Source organism: Sturnus vulgaris, chromosome 1 (assembly GCF_052056855.1).
Source record: "Sturnus vulgaris isolate bStuVul1 chromosome 1, bStuVul1.hap1, whole genome shotgun sequence".
NCBI lineage: Eukaryota > Metazoa > Chordata > Aves > Passeriformes > Sturnidae > Sturnus > Sturnus vulgaris.
In genome coordinates this window covers 49,359,271-49,373,830 of record NC_142243.1, presented here as the reverse complement: position 1 = coordinate 49,373,830, position 14,560 = coordinate 49,359,271, and the positions used below count along the sequence as shown (strand labels likewise).

At 39.2% G+C, this 14,560-nt stretch overlaps 2 protein-coding genes across 13 annotated transcripts in view; one reads left to right on the top strand and one right to left on the bottom strand.

Annotated features, from left to right (window-relative positions):
• The window catches only part of UBP1 (upstream binding protein 1), a 36,085-nt gene extending 29,466 nt beyond the window's left edge, over positions 1 to 6,619 (top strand). For all 6 annotated transcript variants that reach the window (XM_088166650.1, XM_088166635.1, XM_014887628.2 and 3 more), the window contains 5 exons: positions 1,150 to 1,240; positions 1,893 to 1,999; positions 3,321 to 3,463; positions 4,006 to 4,057; positions 4,779 to 6,619. In XM_088166650.1, coding sequence (XP_088022776.1) covers positions 1,150 to 1,240; positions 1,893 to 1,999; positions 3,321 to 3,463; positions 4,006 to 4,057; positions 4,779 to 4,816 — 431 coding nt within the window. In that variant the 3' untranslated portion in view covers positions 4,817 to 6,619. The remainder of the gene's footprint in view (positions 1 to 1,149; positions 1,241 to 1,892; positions 2,000 to 3,320; positions 3,464 to 4,005; positions 4,058 to 4,778) is intronic.
• The window catches only part of FBXL2 (F-box and leucine rich repeat protein 2), a 72,795-nt gene that overhangs the window by 4,299 nt on the left and 53,936 nt on the right, over positions 1 to 14,560 (bottom strand). For 5 of the 7 annotated variants that reach the window (XM_088166672.1, XM_088166680.1, XM_088166687.1 and 2 more), the window contains 4 exons: positions 13,977 to 14,021; positions 13,628 to 13,684; positions 9,706 to 9,918; positions 6,844 to 8,730 (listed from right to left, as the gene is read on the bottom strand). In XM_088166672.1, coding sequence (XP_088022798.1) covers positions 8,623 to 8,730; positions 9,706 to 9,918; positions 13,628 to 13,684; positions 13,977 to 14,021 — 423 coding nt within the window. In that variant the 3' untranslated portion in view covers positions 6,844 to 8,622. Of the gene's footprint in view, positions 1 to 2,964; positions 3,147 to 6,843; positions 8,731 to 9,705; positions 9,919 to 13,627; positions 13,685 to 13,976; positions 14,022 to 14,560 lie in introns of those variants that run through there. The other 2 variants (XR_015804374.1, XR_015804375.1) reach the window with 2 other exon arrangements.

Below are 14,560 nucleotides of genomic sequence, written 5' to 3'. Positions count from 1 at the left end.
TGCAGTTCCCACTGTATATCTGAAGGCAATAAACGGCAGTAGATGAGGCTGTGTGGGGCTGTGTTTTGCTTCTTCAGTGTTCGTGGAATTGTGCAAAGGGTAGCATGACACAGTACTTATTATAAGTAAATTCCTTTTTCTTTCGTGACAGTGTTGTGAATTATGCCAGTTCTCTGCCTCTTGGCTTAGCTTATGCTTCTGTCAGGATTCCCTTTCTACCAGGCTTTTTCTCTGGGAATGTTTATTCTTCTGCTGCTGATTAGTTTTTGACATATGCCTCTTGTATGAGGGTTGCTGAGCTTTCTCAATAAACTTCAGTACCAAATTTCCGACAAAGACTCTTGGAAAACTTTTCTTCTTTTTCATTATTATTTTTCTAAATGTGAAGTACTAGCTGGCTGGCATTTTTTTTTAAGCAAGAAGTGTGGTATATGTGACTTTTATTTTATACTACCTCAGGTCTGGAGGTTTTTTTACTATAGTATTTAAGTATTATATCAGTTATTTTTGCTGGCTTTTATTTGTGCATTCTTGGATAGCCTGTGGAGAATTTTCATGTATAAAGACGATTTTTTCCCTGTTTTCCGTCTCATCTGTTACAGTGACATTTCAGAGTGTTATTTTCTTTGTTGACACTCGTGCTCCTTCTCAGAAGATCTGTCCTCCCATTCTTTGCCTTCAGCAGCACCTTCTGTACACAACATTTTAATCAGGCCTATTCAAAATACACAAGTACATTGTCATAACTTAAGTGCGCAGAGGAAGTGATGGGGATGGGTAGTTAAATGTCTGGGATAATTCACTGCAAACCATGAAATATTTTCGCTCTGTATTTGGCACGTGTTCAAAATACACTACTCTGGGTGCCAGCAAAAAAAAATCTGTTTGTCTCTAGAACGGTCATCTCTCTACACAGAAATTGTGTGCCTTGCAGACTCGTACTGTTTCAAAGCTGTAAACACCATAACTAACCACCTTTGGAAAACAGGTTGATTTATTTAGCACTCACTGGAGCCTGGTCTGAATTTTACTTATTTCTGTGTCCCAAATTCTGTTTTTGTCACGGTACTCTTGGTTTAAATGAATGTACGATTTATTTTAGAAAGAATTGATGTGCAATCTTCATTAAATCCTCATGTGTTTGTCCAGGTGCTGATTTGTTAAAGCTGACAAGAGAAGATCTGGTACAAATCTGTGGTCCAGCTGATGGAATTCGGCTGTATAATGCACTGAAATCCAGGTGATATGCTGACTTGGAGGCTGAGTGGGTTTAGATGGGGGATTCTAGAACAGGGAGATTTGGAAAGTTAGTGTCAGGATGGGTCTTGGTGCTTGTGTCAGCTGCCTCAGGGGGAGTTGGCAGCAATATGTTTGAAACTCTCCTGTGCACACCTCCAGGGCAGGCCCAGGTGAAGTGCAGGTGGGCTGTAAGGCTGCACCAATGCAGTTGGGCCTTGCCAGTTTCTTTGATACAGATGGATTTATTGCCAAGACACAAAACTGGTCATTTAGGGAGTTAAGAACAACCTGAGGCCTTTTGAGGTTACAGGTATTGAGTGCTAACACAGGCAGCATCCTAGGAGATACCTGATTCTATCTGAAAAGGGTGTTTGGTACCATTGGCCCTCCTGGAAGAATTGCCATTGTTACTCAGTAGTCCTGTTACAGGAGTCCAACAAGCAGTGTCTGTAGGAGCTCTGAATGGATTGAAATTTTGTTTAAATTCAACAGCATCTGAGAGACCACTTACTTAGAGATTAATGTAATTTTTTGGGCTCCATGATAAAAAACACATCAAGTTAGCATAACAAACCTACAGTTGTGGCATATCAGCCTCTGTATTTCCAGGGCACATAGCCTTTTGTGTGATGTGTGATTTCCCTGGCTTGCAGGTCCGTGAGGCCCCGTTTAACAATCTACGTGTGCCAGGAGCCCTTACGGAGCATACAACTGGAACGCCAGGACACGGGCAGCAGAGACAGCAATGGTGCAATATACGGTATGGCACATGAGGCTTGCAGCAGGACGCTGTAAGTCTGGGGCTTACAGCAGTAAAACAGGATAGGTGGGAAAGGGAAATCAGTGGTGAAGAGGCAGAATTGCTATTCCTGGTGTACAAAGCAACTGTGAGAAGTTGTATCACAGTGGTATTGCCGCTTTAACAGCACAGAGCAAACAGAACCTGAAACCTCTCAAAGTTAAACCATTGAGCATTTTCAGTCTGTTGATAAAACTAACTGTAATTACATGGTCATGAATGAAGGAGCTCTGGAATCAGCTGTTGTTACAGACAGGGTATCAGCCATATAAATGTAGGTTCATATAAAAACTATATGCAAATAAAACAATTTTTTCTTATTTTAGATTTTGCTGTCATTTGCTGTGCAACTGAACTAAAACTGTAGAGCCTGGACAAGGAAAAACAGCCAAGTAGTGAATGGGCACTTGATTTTAGTATTGTTTTCCTGACAGCTATTGATTCAACACAGATGGAAACATAACTGTTTATTCGTAAATTCATGTCAATTAAGAGAATGGAGATATTTTAAATTATTTTCTTGCTCTTGGCTTTGAGAGACCTCTTTCCCCAGCTGAAATCTGCACAGGCTACTTCAATAATGGATTGAAGTAGCTTGTGGATTTTCCATGCAAGAATTGAGGTGGAGAAGGATCTGTAAATAAAATACTGCTGCAGTCACCCGGAGTGAAACATGTATTTATCTTCAGCCAGAAGAATATACAAACTTGGAGCTGCCAAGGCTTTCTTGCACTGTTAAATAAAGATCTAGAACTGTAAATACAGCTTCAAACTCAACAACTGTTTTGTCTTACTATGCTGTTTGCTGTGTTGCATTCAGCTCTGAGATGATCTGTAGAAAGTTTATTCAGAGAGTTGCAGAAAGCTTTATTTACCAAAATCCCAAAAGTAACAACATAGGCACATAAGTGGGATGTAGGTATTACCTGATTCTTTTGAGACTGCACAAAATTGCTTTCAAAATGCGATGATCTCTAAAGATCCATTTTTAAGTCTGTTTGGCATGACTGTCTTTTTATGCAGGATACAGGAAAAAATGTGGAAGTTGCTTTCAAGTCTCAGAGCAAATAGAAACCTCCCCCCATCAGAGTTCTGTTAAGACTTTTCCCTGAAAGAAAAGTTAGGGCAGTTAATGCTTTTAGTGAGAACAGGGAGAGAATAAACTGGAAGTTTTAGGTTGTAAAATTTTTGAAAGCCTAGAGTATATAAACAAATTCAGGTATTTTTCATATAGCTGTTATCTATTAGTACCATGCTTATGTAAATGATCTTTTTCTTGTAGTTTATCATGCAATCTACTTAGAGGAGATGGCAGCCTCAGAAGTCACACGCAAGCTTGCTTTGGCATTTAATATTCCTTTGCATCAGATCAACCAAATTTACAGACAGGGTCCCACAGGCATCCACATTCTTGTTAGTGATCAGGTAATTGAAATTTTATTTTCTTAGCATTTCTTTATGACTTTTATTATGCTTGCTTACTTATTACTGTTTTTTCTGTTTGATAATGCAACCCTAGTATTTTCTGACATTTAGAGTATTTTTTCCTTTACAATAAAATGAACAGAAGGGTTCTTTAAATGTGACTCTTCCTCTGCCTGACTAAATTGACACTGAAAAGACAGAGGCAGCTGAGAAGCTGCAGCAGTTATTTAGTACATATTTATTTTGAGCACACTCAAAGGCAGGGAGCATTTAAACACTGTTGAACTCTGCTTATTATCCACTGAGTTCCAAAAACATAGCCAGCAGTAATAGGCTCCCAGCTGGTTGTTGCAAGAGTAAAAAACAGTATTTTAATAGTAATGGATTTTAATTTGGTATATGCCTGTCACTTGCTGAACAAAACCAAAACCACACAATTGCTCACAAAAGGCTGTGTTTTAATATTAGAATTATTTAGGGTTGTTTTTGTTCTGTGTTTTGCATTGGTTATACTCAGAGGGTTTTGAAACTTTTTTTTGTAGATGGTTCAAAATTTTCAAGATGAGAGTTGTTTCTTATTCACCACAATAAAAGGTATGTTGTCTTTTCTGACAGTCTAAAACTTAATTGTTTATTCCAGCAAGGAGCCTTCTTTAAAATTAATAAAAGTTTTGCATACACAGTGGCAGAAGATACTCAGAGTTCTTCCTCTCCTAAGCCAAATTTCAGCCTCTGTGTAGCATCTTAGGCTCCTCTCCAAGCTTTCAGTTCAAAACCAGTGCAGGATTCAGTAACAAACCTTATGTAAAATTCAGTCAGCCATCAATGGATGGTGATGCTGCTAATAATTGTTGAGAATGGTGACGTTTCAAAATAGGTTAAAAAAATTAAAATTCTGGCAGTAGTTCTGCTGACTCTCAGGACTCAGTTAAGATTCAGCATCTGAACTTCAGATGTACTGAGCATAACATCCTGTTCTTTCTCTGCTAGTTAAGTCATCTTCAGTAGGCTGTTGTTGAATCCCACTCTTCCTTAGAACTCCAGTTTATTTCTGGTACAAGGTGCCAGCAAATGGCTCTAATCAGTGGACTAGTTTGACTGTGCAAACTGCACCTACAGAAAGTGTCCCTCTTTGAAGATCAGTTACAAATCATTAATCATAACATTTTTGTTTAGCACAAATAGGAAACCTTCAAGTTTTTGTTCTGGATGAGTTTATTTTCAAAACCAAGTCCATACTTGGGTGTTTTGGCGCATTGGCTTGATTTCTGTGATTCTGGTCAAGAAAGACTGACATTGCCTTTGTATTTTTCAGCTGAAAATGGAGAAGGTTTCCATATAATTCTGAAGTGACATCACACACTTGCTAGACTGATACTCTAACGCAGAATGAAGTCCTTCCTAAAGATTATGAAGATCGTCCAAAACCTTAGGATCTAACTTCTCTGTATAAGATGTTTCATATTGAAAACAAAGTGACCTTTCTAATGAGCTGTTTGATAGGTGAACTTTCTTATCACTGCCATAGCTAAGTGTCCTCATGAGAAGTATTAATGCCATGACAGCTTCTGTACAGGCATGGAAGACAATGTAAGCAAAGGTGCTTGCCCTTCACTGAAATAAGGCAAACTATGGCCAGTAGATACAGCTTATAGAAGTTAAGCAGTGCTGCTTTTCTATTATCTGTATCCAGTTGGAGATGAATGTAAACTTATTTTGGGGCATTTACCTTTCTGTGCCAGTTTGTCTATTGCATGCTTGTACCTTATGCTGGTTTTATTTTTCAGTGTTAGCAGAGCACATGCTAATTTGTGTGGAGATGAGTAGTTAAGGTGATAGTGATCAGGTTGTGAGGTCTTTGAAAGTAAAGCTGTCAAAACAGCTTCCTGTGTAAATTGTGTATAAGAGTGTATGTAAGAAGTGTAAATGACAGAACGAGGCTTTTAAGAAGCCCCAGACAATATATGCATGCAGCAAACTGCATTAATAATAGTACCTTATTGGAGGGATTAATATAAATCCTATGGGGTACCAAGTAATTGGGTTTTGCTTTAATGAATTTAATGGAGAAGAATTGCCTATGAATCCTTTATGTTTAGTTTCTTAGGTTCTCTGTGGAGCACTGCTGCAGTTTAACTTGTTGCTTTTAAAATTGTGGGTTTAAAAATACTGGCAGTGAGAAGTGGGGTTTTCAGTAGAATTATGCTGATGAGGGAACATGACCCACTGGCACTACAGGGCTGTCCTAGCTTTCAGCATCATTGACTAAATTGCTTGTGAAACACTATCTACACACCTTGTAAATCTCCTTCCCAGCAAGTGAATGCCCTGCTGGAGCTTCTATTCTGGACAAATCTCTTCTTACATTTTCAGTTGATCTTCTTGCACCCTCCATCCATCCATACTGTACACCTGTTACAGTGCCTCTTCCATATGACCAAATATTTTCTCTGAAACAGGCAATGTGCTTTCTTGGTATTTTGGATGTATCTTATAAAGTCATGGCACAGCATTTCCTAGGCTAACATGAAGTTTTAATTGGTTAGGTACTTAGAGGGGAGTATTTCCAGAGGTATTAGGTGGAAGTTTCAGAGCTGTTTTTCTGTGCTTTTGGAAAGTTCCAACTTAATCTCTGGCGTAAAAGCTTGGGAATAGTTTGCTTTTTATGTGGCAGTGTTCCGTGTAAACCAATACTACAGCATATAAAAAAGCAACTTTGACTTTTTGATTTCCCCTCTCATAACTGGCTCAAGTGCTTAGCAGAAAAGCTTCTGAAAGCTGTAGCATTTTGAAAAATTAAATTCATCAAACCTAGTTTTTTTCCTGGTTTTGGTTTTTTTTTTGTAATGCACTGAGCGTAAAACCTTATGTACTTAAAATATTTCTGCCTATAAGTTGTTCATCTTTGGGTATTGTTTGGTCCTAGTATTTTCCTGAACTGACACTTGTGTCTTTTTAGCTCACACCATAATCAAATCCAAATGTTTTATAGAAGTGGAAAGTATCCAAATATCTCATTTTAAATATTGAAAGTTTTACAGTAGTTTGTCCAGCTCACTTGAAATTGGAATTAAATTACGGCACCAGCAAATGGCTGTTTTTTAATAAGATGTACACATTTCAAGTATAATAAATGTTTTTCAATAATTTTGTAAATGTGCTTTTCTTTTTGTTTATTTCTTTTTCTTTCCACACCCACATTAGAGACAGTCCATTGTTGAGATTCAGATTAATTGCAAGACCTGTCCTAGCAAGAATCATGAGTCAAGGTAAGGAAGGGAAATAAACCAACCCTGCAGTATATCCTGCACACAGTGCATTCGCATGGATCTTCTGCTTCTAGTAGAAATCTTGCTTAGATTTGAAATCATTCCAAAAAATTGAAGTTTGACATCAGCTGATTGTTTATTTAAGTGTCCTATATCAGAGTAGTTTCCATTTGTTTTTGTACATCTTCAATGCAATAGACTTACAAGATTCATTATGGTTTTTAAAAAATGAACCAAGAAAAGGCAACACATCTTGACATGTTCATACCAATGACTGCCTTGGTACAATTGAGAGAAAAATCTGGTTAAAACTCTCTTTAGATCTGCTATGTCTGACTGGAACTGTAAGTATGATTGTAACAGCCACTCCACTACTGTGCAAAAGAAGCCCAGATTGGCTTACTTTGTAGTAGTAAAAAAATTCATATACTGGAGTCTAAGGTGTAATTTAACCCCAAAGCTGAGGTCTTAATTTACTGTCCCCAACCTCATCCAGTGAGTTATGAACACCACCCAGCCATTGCTGGCCACAGAAGTTCATGTTCACACTCACTCCTTTTTAGAAGTAATTTGAAATTTGCAGGGGGAAATGGCAGTACTGTCCAGTAGTAGCCTTTTCTAGCTGCTTTTTAATTTTCATTAAACACAGGCCCTGTACTCTTAAAACACACACACAGAATCAAACTTACACAAAAAAAGCTGACTGAACTGTTGACTAGTTTCTCTCAGATCATTAAATTGCTTAATATAAAAAAGTTTATCTAATTATCTAGTACTGAAAATGCATGACCTTAAGAGTTAATACATAGATTTTTATCATTATCATTCAGAAGCTGACAGCTTCTTAACCAAATGTGAAGAGTTTGGCTTTCTACATTTGAAAACCACAGGTTTGGTATGGTTCAACTCCTGCCTGCAGACTGATGAGCTCATATGCTTGTCCCTAAAATGGGTGGGCCAAACTGAATTCCTTGCTCTGTCCTGTTTTCTGTAGCTGAACCTGTTTCCCATTCATCTGTAGAAAAGCATGTGTGCTACACCCTTCCTCCTGCACGTGCTGCATCCTTTCTTTCCACCCCTCAGCAGTCCTGGAGGATGCGGGGATGGCATTAGCAAAAGCACCATGGGTGGCTGTGGCAGCAGGTACAGCAGAGTGTACAGGCTCTACTACAGTGGATTTCTTAACTCCATTCAAGGCCAATGGCATTGGGCAGAACATGTGTCGGCCAAGCTTTCGATGAGCAGAGTTCAACTGAACCAAGTCCAAAAACTTGGGAAGTATTTGTAATTCTGTGGGTATCTTGAGGTACTACCTTATCTTTTGACATTACCTATTATGTCTTGTTACGTAATTAAATATGAAGCTGAATCATGAAAAAGAACAAGCTGCTGTTTCACTGTAAGAGCTTGTGATTACTTTGCATTTTTTGGTCAACATCTGCTAAAGCTGATTTGTCCTTAAACCTGATACTTGATCTGTGGTCTATATTATTGAACAGCAGGCTCAGTTCCTTGACGTGGCAGACTCGAGTTCCATGTTACAGCAGAACTTCACAACAAGTTGTGCTAACAAATGCAAATTAACTTCCAAGTTTCATGAACTTCCACCAAGTAGCTGCTACACTGCAATGCCCACACCTTTGACATGGTACCGCAGTTCTCATGCCAGCAGAAGGAAGGAGTTATTAATACAAACCAAAGCATCACCAACTTAATCCACAGCTGCACATTACTTCAAGATTTTTACCTGGAAAAAAACCCAAAAAGGCTTTTCTTGTCACAAAACTGGATGACCAAACATCACCATTAGGAATTGTCAGGAAACTGACTCCTTCCACTGACGTGCCGTCCCATTCTTCTACAACGTTTTCTGTGTGGCTGCACTCGCTGTCAGAGGATAATACAGCATCTGCAGAGGCGCTGTCCACTCCCTCCAACTGACGGAGGGGGAGTTACTGGAGCAAAGTAAGCATGAACTTTCACATGAGGTAGATGAGCCTGTGGATGAAAAGGCTGCATTATAATGGAAGAGAAATAATAAAACTGAAAAGAGAAGCAGCACACTGCAACTGTTGTGCCAGCAAGTGCTCTCTCATTAAGGTTAGTTAGCTAAAAAGAAAGCATTATACAGTGATACCAGCCAAGCTGTCTTCTCCCATGCACTTCCTCTTGACCCATCCAGCTAAGGCATACCTGTGTCTAGGCACTCAACTTGCACAGGGCTCCCCCTGGTTCCACAACAAAGCACTGATGAGCCTAGATACCTCTGCATCAGGAGAGGCACATGTTCTGCCGCAGGGGTGAGAGGAATGGACCCTGGCTGCTGGGAGACAACTTGTCTGAACTTTGTCTCCCATATTCCAGCTACTTATCTCATTCTGGAAAGCAGCATGAAGTAGAATTGTGCTTCTGCCCTCAACTTGCGTCCCTATCAGGCATGAGATTTCCAGTTTCATAAGTGTTTAGACACAATCTGGGATATGAAGCTGCAGACAAGTTTAACTTCAAGGCTAAAACATTGCCTCCACAAGGCAGGTGGTCCCTGACCTAATGGGTGAGATACACAGGGAAAAGGTTTGGGACTGGATTCCAGGGCCGCAGGGCACTGCAACCCCCCAGCTGAAATATCCACGCAGATGTTTTATTATTGGCTCTGTGTATTAACATATATTTTAGGATATATATATTTAGGATAAAGCATGCCACTACACCATCCTAACAACAGAGGCCTGTATTTGATAAAAAATACAGAAAGAAGATAAGAGCTCATCATTCCAACAGCAAAATGTCATGAGTCAGAACTGACAATTATTGCTGTTCATACAGGGAAGTTACACAAAGAGAGACCTAACAGAAGGACAGTCAGACTCTTTATCCAGCCTTCCTTGCCTGGGACACCTGTTGGACTCCTACAATCTCAAGCAGTACCAACAGCTCTGGCTTTTTCACAGGAACAAGCCAGGAAACACATACTCTGATCCGTTTGATTCCAGCTCGTGTGACTTGCTGACAGTCATACAGCTCAATTCTCTCCAGGTTATGGCAGTTCTCCAGATGCTCCAGCGTCACATCCGTGATGAGGAGACAGTTATCGAGTTCCAGCACCTGCAGCCTCTCGTGCCCACATGTGCTGTTGCTCAGGTGAAGAATCCCATCATCAGTGATCAGTTCACAGTGAGATAAGCTCTAAAACAGAGGCAAACAATAACATCCCTCAGTCCTAAGTTATTCGAGCCTCTGAACATCAGAAGTCCTCTTTAACTTCCTTCATTCCAGTGGCTAAACAGCTACAAATAATACACAGCTGAAATCCAGCAGAGTAAAAAAGTAAACTGCTTTCCTTTACTGCTTTAAACAGCTGTACTTGATTTTAACTTTACTTCAAAGCAAGCTGAGTCCCAAAACACATCACTGACTAAACCCTCAGGCCCCTTTGCTCTCTATGAATGTGGGAATTCTTTTCCAATTGTCCCACACAGTGCAAACAGCAGTGTTCCAGAAACAACTTTAAAGTATGATCCAGAACATAGCGGAATAGATGAGTTTCACAGCTGTTTTGCACTGTTTCACAGCTGCCATGTTCTTATACCAGAACCAAGCCTGTGCAAGTCCACAGATAGAGAACAATCACAATGGACTGATTTGTCAAATAATGATATAAAATAACACAAGTCAGGAACATTTGGCACCTCAGGCTGTACAGACAAGAAGCAATAAACATCTCATACAGCTGCAGGAGCAGTCTTTTCTGCTACAGTAAGCATAATAAACAAAAAAAAATCTGCTCCTCTTCAGCATACTTTTCTACTCCCTTGAATTTCAAGAATGCGGAAAATTATGTTGCATCTCAGGCAGTAACACCACATAAAGCACTCTCCTCATTTCTTTAGGAAATTAATAACTATTGGAGAAGCATAGATGATGACAACAGGAAACAGACATTCCTCAGAGGCGGCTTAAAAAAACACTCTTTGTCACCACTGAAATGAATGCTCTCAAGTCTTCCCCAGTGAAATGTGCAGGACCTGTGAACTCTACTCCTCTTGCCCTGGGCTCTGAGCTAGCACCTTGCTTTATGCTCAGCCCTATGTTTTGCCTGTACTTGTACCTAAATCTAACAGTGCCTGGTTCTGAAGTAATATTTCCTTGCCCCAAGTTGTTTTTTTCAGTCAGCAACTGATGAAAAAACACTTGCAGCAGTCCAAAAGCACTTTTTAACTTAGCAAGTAAATAGCAGTGGTCAAAAGGACCTCCTGCCAATCCCCCAACTCTTACATATAACCTTTCCCCTCTCTGGATACAACGTATCTTTTAATTCCAACTTGATGGGGCAACCCGGAGACTTCCAACCTTAATTCACCTCAGCTACAGTCATGAGCTTCCTGCTACCAGACACATGGGGGTCTGTCCGGCTCTTTGAAATAATTTGCCCTCAACTTTTTTCGTCTTTGCTCTACAGAATGAACAGGGAACCCAAGAAAGGCTGGGAGAGACAGGTCTCCATCTCCTCTGAACTCTGATGGGAGCTGCCTTGGCAGCTTCCCTTTAGGTCCAGCTGGTCCAATTTTATATACCAAGTGTGAGCAGCGAGCAACACCATGAGGGCAAATTATCTCCAAAAGACAGCAGAAATGAAGTGCTTGCCTATACCAACAGTGTTTTAACCCTTGACACCCATTCAGGCAGTCTGTCAAGTCTTCAAACACATCAGCTCTCTCTCCTGTATCTCCTTTCTCTGTGTACATGCTCTGAGCACTTGGTTTGGCTCAGAGCCTGGGAACAAATCAGCAGCTGCAGGGTTAACCAACATTCATAACAGAGTTGCTGTTCCAAGGAAGGACAGGAGGTTCTGTGAAGCTGTTGGATAATTAGGAGTATTCCAACCCAGGAAGTAAGCAGCTTATAAAATCAGCTTTCCTGGGACACAGTATTTGGTACTGCATGGGCAATACAGGATGTACAGCTGAGTTCGCAGAACTTTGTACAACAAATATGCCAAATTATACACACTTCATATTAAACAACAGGATATTTCTGGCTTCCTAAGCCTGCTAAAAAGCATTAATAATGTGGAATTTTATAAAGACAATTTCTTGAAATCTTAAGAACAAAGATACATGGTCAATTTTTTTGTTGTTGTTAATACATATTAAATGCAGTGCATAAATCAAGTATGGCATGACATGAGAACTTCACATGCTGTGAAGAATTCAATTGTCTTGTCATCTTCAGTACTATCATGAATATTTCATAGTTTCTCTACTAATTTAAATGTAAAATTAAATACTTTAACCAGAAATTACTTCTTAAGTACATTAGGCAATAAAGCACTCTGGTACCGAAAAAGATTTGCCTATTTCCACCATCTACCGAGTCACCAAACAGGACAAAAGGAAATCCAAAGTTGATCTCTGCAACTCCAAAATGTTTGTTCTAACTGCAAATACACTTAAGAGTTTACAGGACATTGGAAGCAGCAGGATTAGTTCATGCCCTGCATTTGGCACCTGCCTGTCTTGTCTTGTCTTTTCCTGTCATTCTCAGCCGCTGTTATTCATGCACAATCTCTGAGTATGTATCCCTTCCTACCCACAGGTTAGAGATATAGATACAGATATAGATATAGACCAAAGGAATCAGGTTTTCTGGTTAGCTTAGAAAAGCTGTGATGTTTTACCAATGCCACACTTCTCTCTCTGTGTGCAAACACACAAAGGCCAGCAAAGAGGAGCAGGCTCAGAAAAAAATGCTTGCAATTTATGAGGCCTTATGGTATCTCTGCTGAAGCACTGAGAGATCTGATACAAAGGATGTCTTGCAAGAACTGGCTGCAACTGGGATTACAGTACAAAAACGTGTCCCATATAAATGGCTCCACATCTCCTGACAACTTATTTGGTTTAACATCAAGAATGATGATAAGAAATGAAGCTGGACAGCTGATAAAGAAAAATTTAGAAAACAACAATATAAAATAGTGAACAAGAATCACAGAATCACTAGGTTAGAAGAGACCTTCAAGATCATTGAGTCCAACCCAAGCTTCTTTAAAAAGACATCTTTCCTCATGTTGCTACCTTAGTAACACTGAGTACACTAATCATAACACAATTTAATTAAGAAAGCAGAACACCTTCCTATAATCCCATCTAAGAACAGATTATAAATATACTTGTTCTCTCATATAAATCTAAGTAGTTATAACAAATCTACACTAAAGGACAACTGGCCTGAAATACAGAAGTTCCTACTGTAAGAACAATTTTCAAGTATTTTGATTGAAGAACTTTTTTTTGACAATCTGAAAGATCTAAGCTACTACTCCCTAGAAAACAGTTATTTGAAATTCAGTAAGCAGGGTAGATTACACTCAATCCTCTCCAATTATGTTCAAAAGTCAAGTTCAAGGAAACCCTCCATAATTTATTATGTAAATGTAGTCCTTGGAATAAAGTGCTTGCATGCAAAAATGCTTACAGAGTGATTATGTTTTTCTTCTCTAGGTGGTTTTGTTTATTCAATATTTGATGTGAAGGGTCCTACTCCCTAAGAAAACCATTACTGAACACTTGAGAATATCCATAAAGGATCTAAGTGTTTTAAATTAAACCAAATACGTAAGGAATCAAATATGAGGGATGTAAACCATAAAATAAAAGCTTTCTGGTTATTACTCACTGATTTGGTAACATTTTTTAATCACACAATGCATGTAAATACTTTAGGAGTAATGTGCCGCTTTTAGAATACTTATGAAACTTGCACATATTTTGCACAGTGTACATCAAAAATTATTTCTAGGCACAGAGTGAACAGCCTGGGTTTGTACTACAGGAGTTGTCTGTGTGGGTCCTTTGGGGGAAACATCACAGGCCACAGACCAGGAGTTACTTACCAATGCTTGCAGCTTAGGACAGTGTGTGGAAAGTTGTATCAATGTGCTGTCAGTTATCTGGGAATAAAAGAAACCAAACATCAGCCATAAGCAACAGACAGCAGGAGAGGCAACCCTCAAATAAGGTATCTCTTTCTCTACCAGATGAGAGTTCTGTTATTTCTGGAAAATAACCCATTGCCTGTTAATGTCCAAGTATTTCCCTGTATAGAATTTCCCAATAATTACTGTTATTTCATACCATAAACACAATACTATTTATAAAAACCAAAGAACATCTAGACGAAGGCGCTAATGTATTGCATTCTTACACTGGACATTCACTATTCCTTTTCATATTAAATCTCACCAAAACACACTCTTCCAAGTCCATCTTCTCCAGTTCATGGCAATTCTAAATAAACAAAAAATGAGCAGATAAACAAAAAATTAAATAAAACAACATAAAATCATGCCACAAGGCTTATAATATGGGACAGCACAGCTTGCAAGAGGAAACTGTGATCTAAATCCCTTCAAATATTTGATCATCATCAAAAGACAAAATAACTTGTTAAAAGAAATAAACAGATGAATTAACAAGCAATACCCCACCTCCCTCTGAAACGTCTAAATTTCAGCCTTTCTCCTACAAAGTGAAATGTCTCCTCGTCTTGTAAGGTTTGAACAGAACATACCAGTGATCAGCAGCCCTGCTTCCCTTTCCCCCTCACTCCAAACCCATGGTATTTACTGCCTGTGCACTAAAGCCAACTCATCTGCACACACACAAATCCAACTTTTGCATTTATCAGTTGCACCTAACTCATCTGGAATACACTTAAGCCCACAGCACATTTCTCTTCATTGCCATACATTAGAAAGAAGCCTTAAAACCAAACTGCTTTGCCAATGAATGTTGAAAATATTTAAATAGGGTCTACTTTAAGGGTG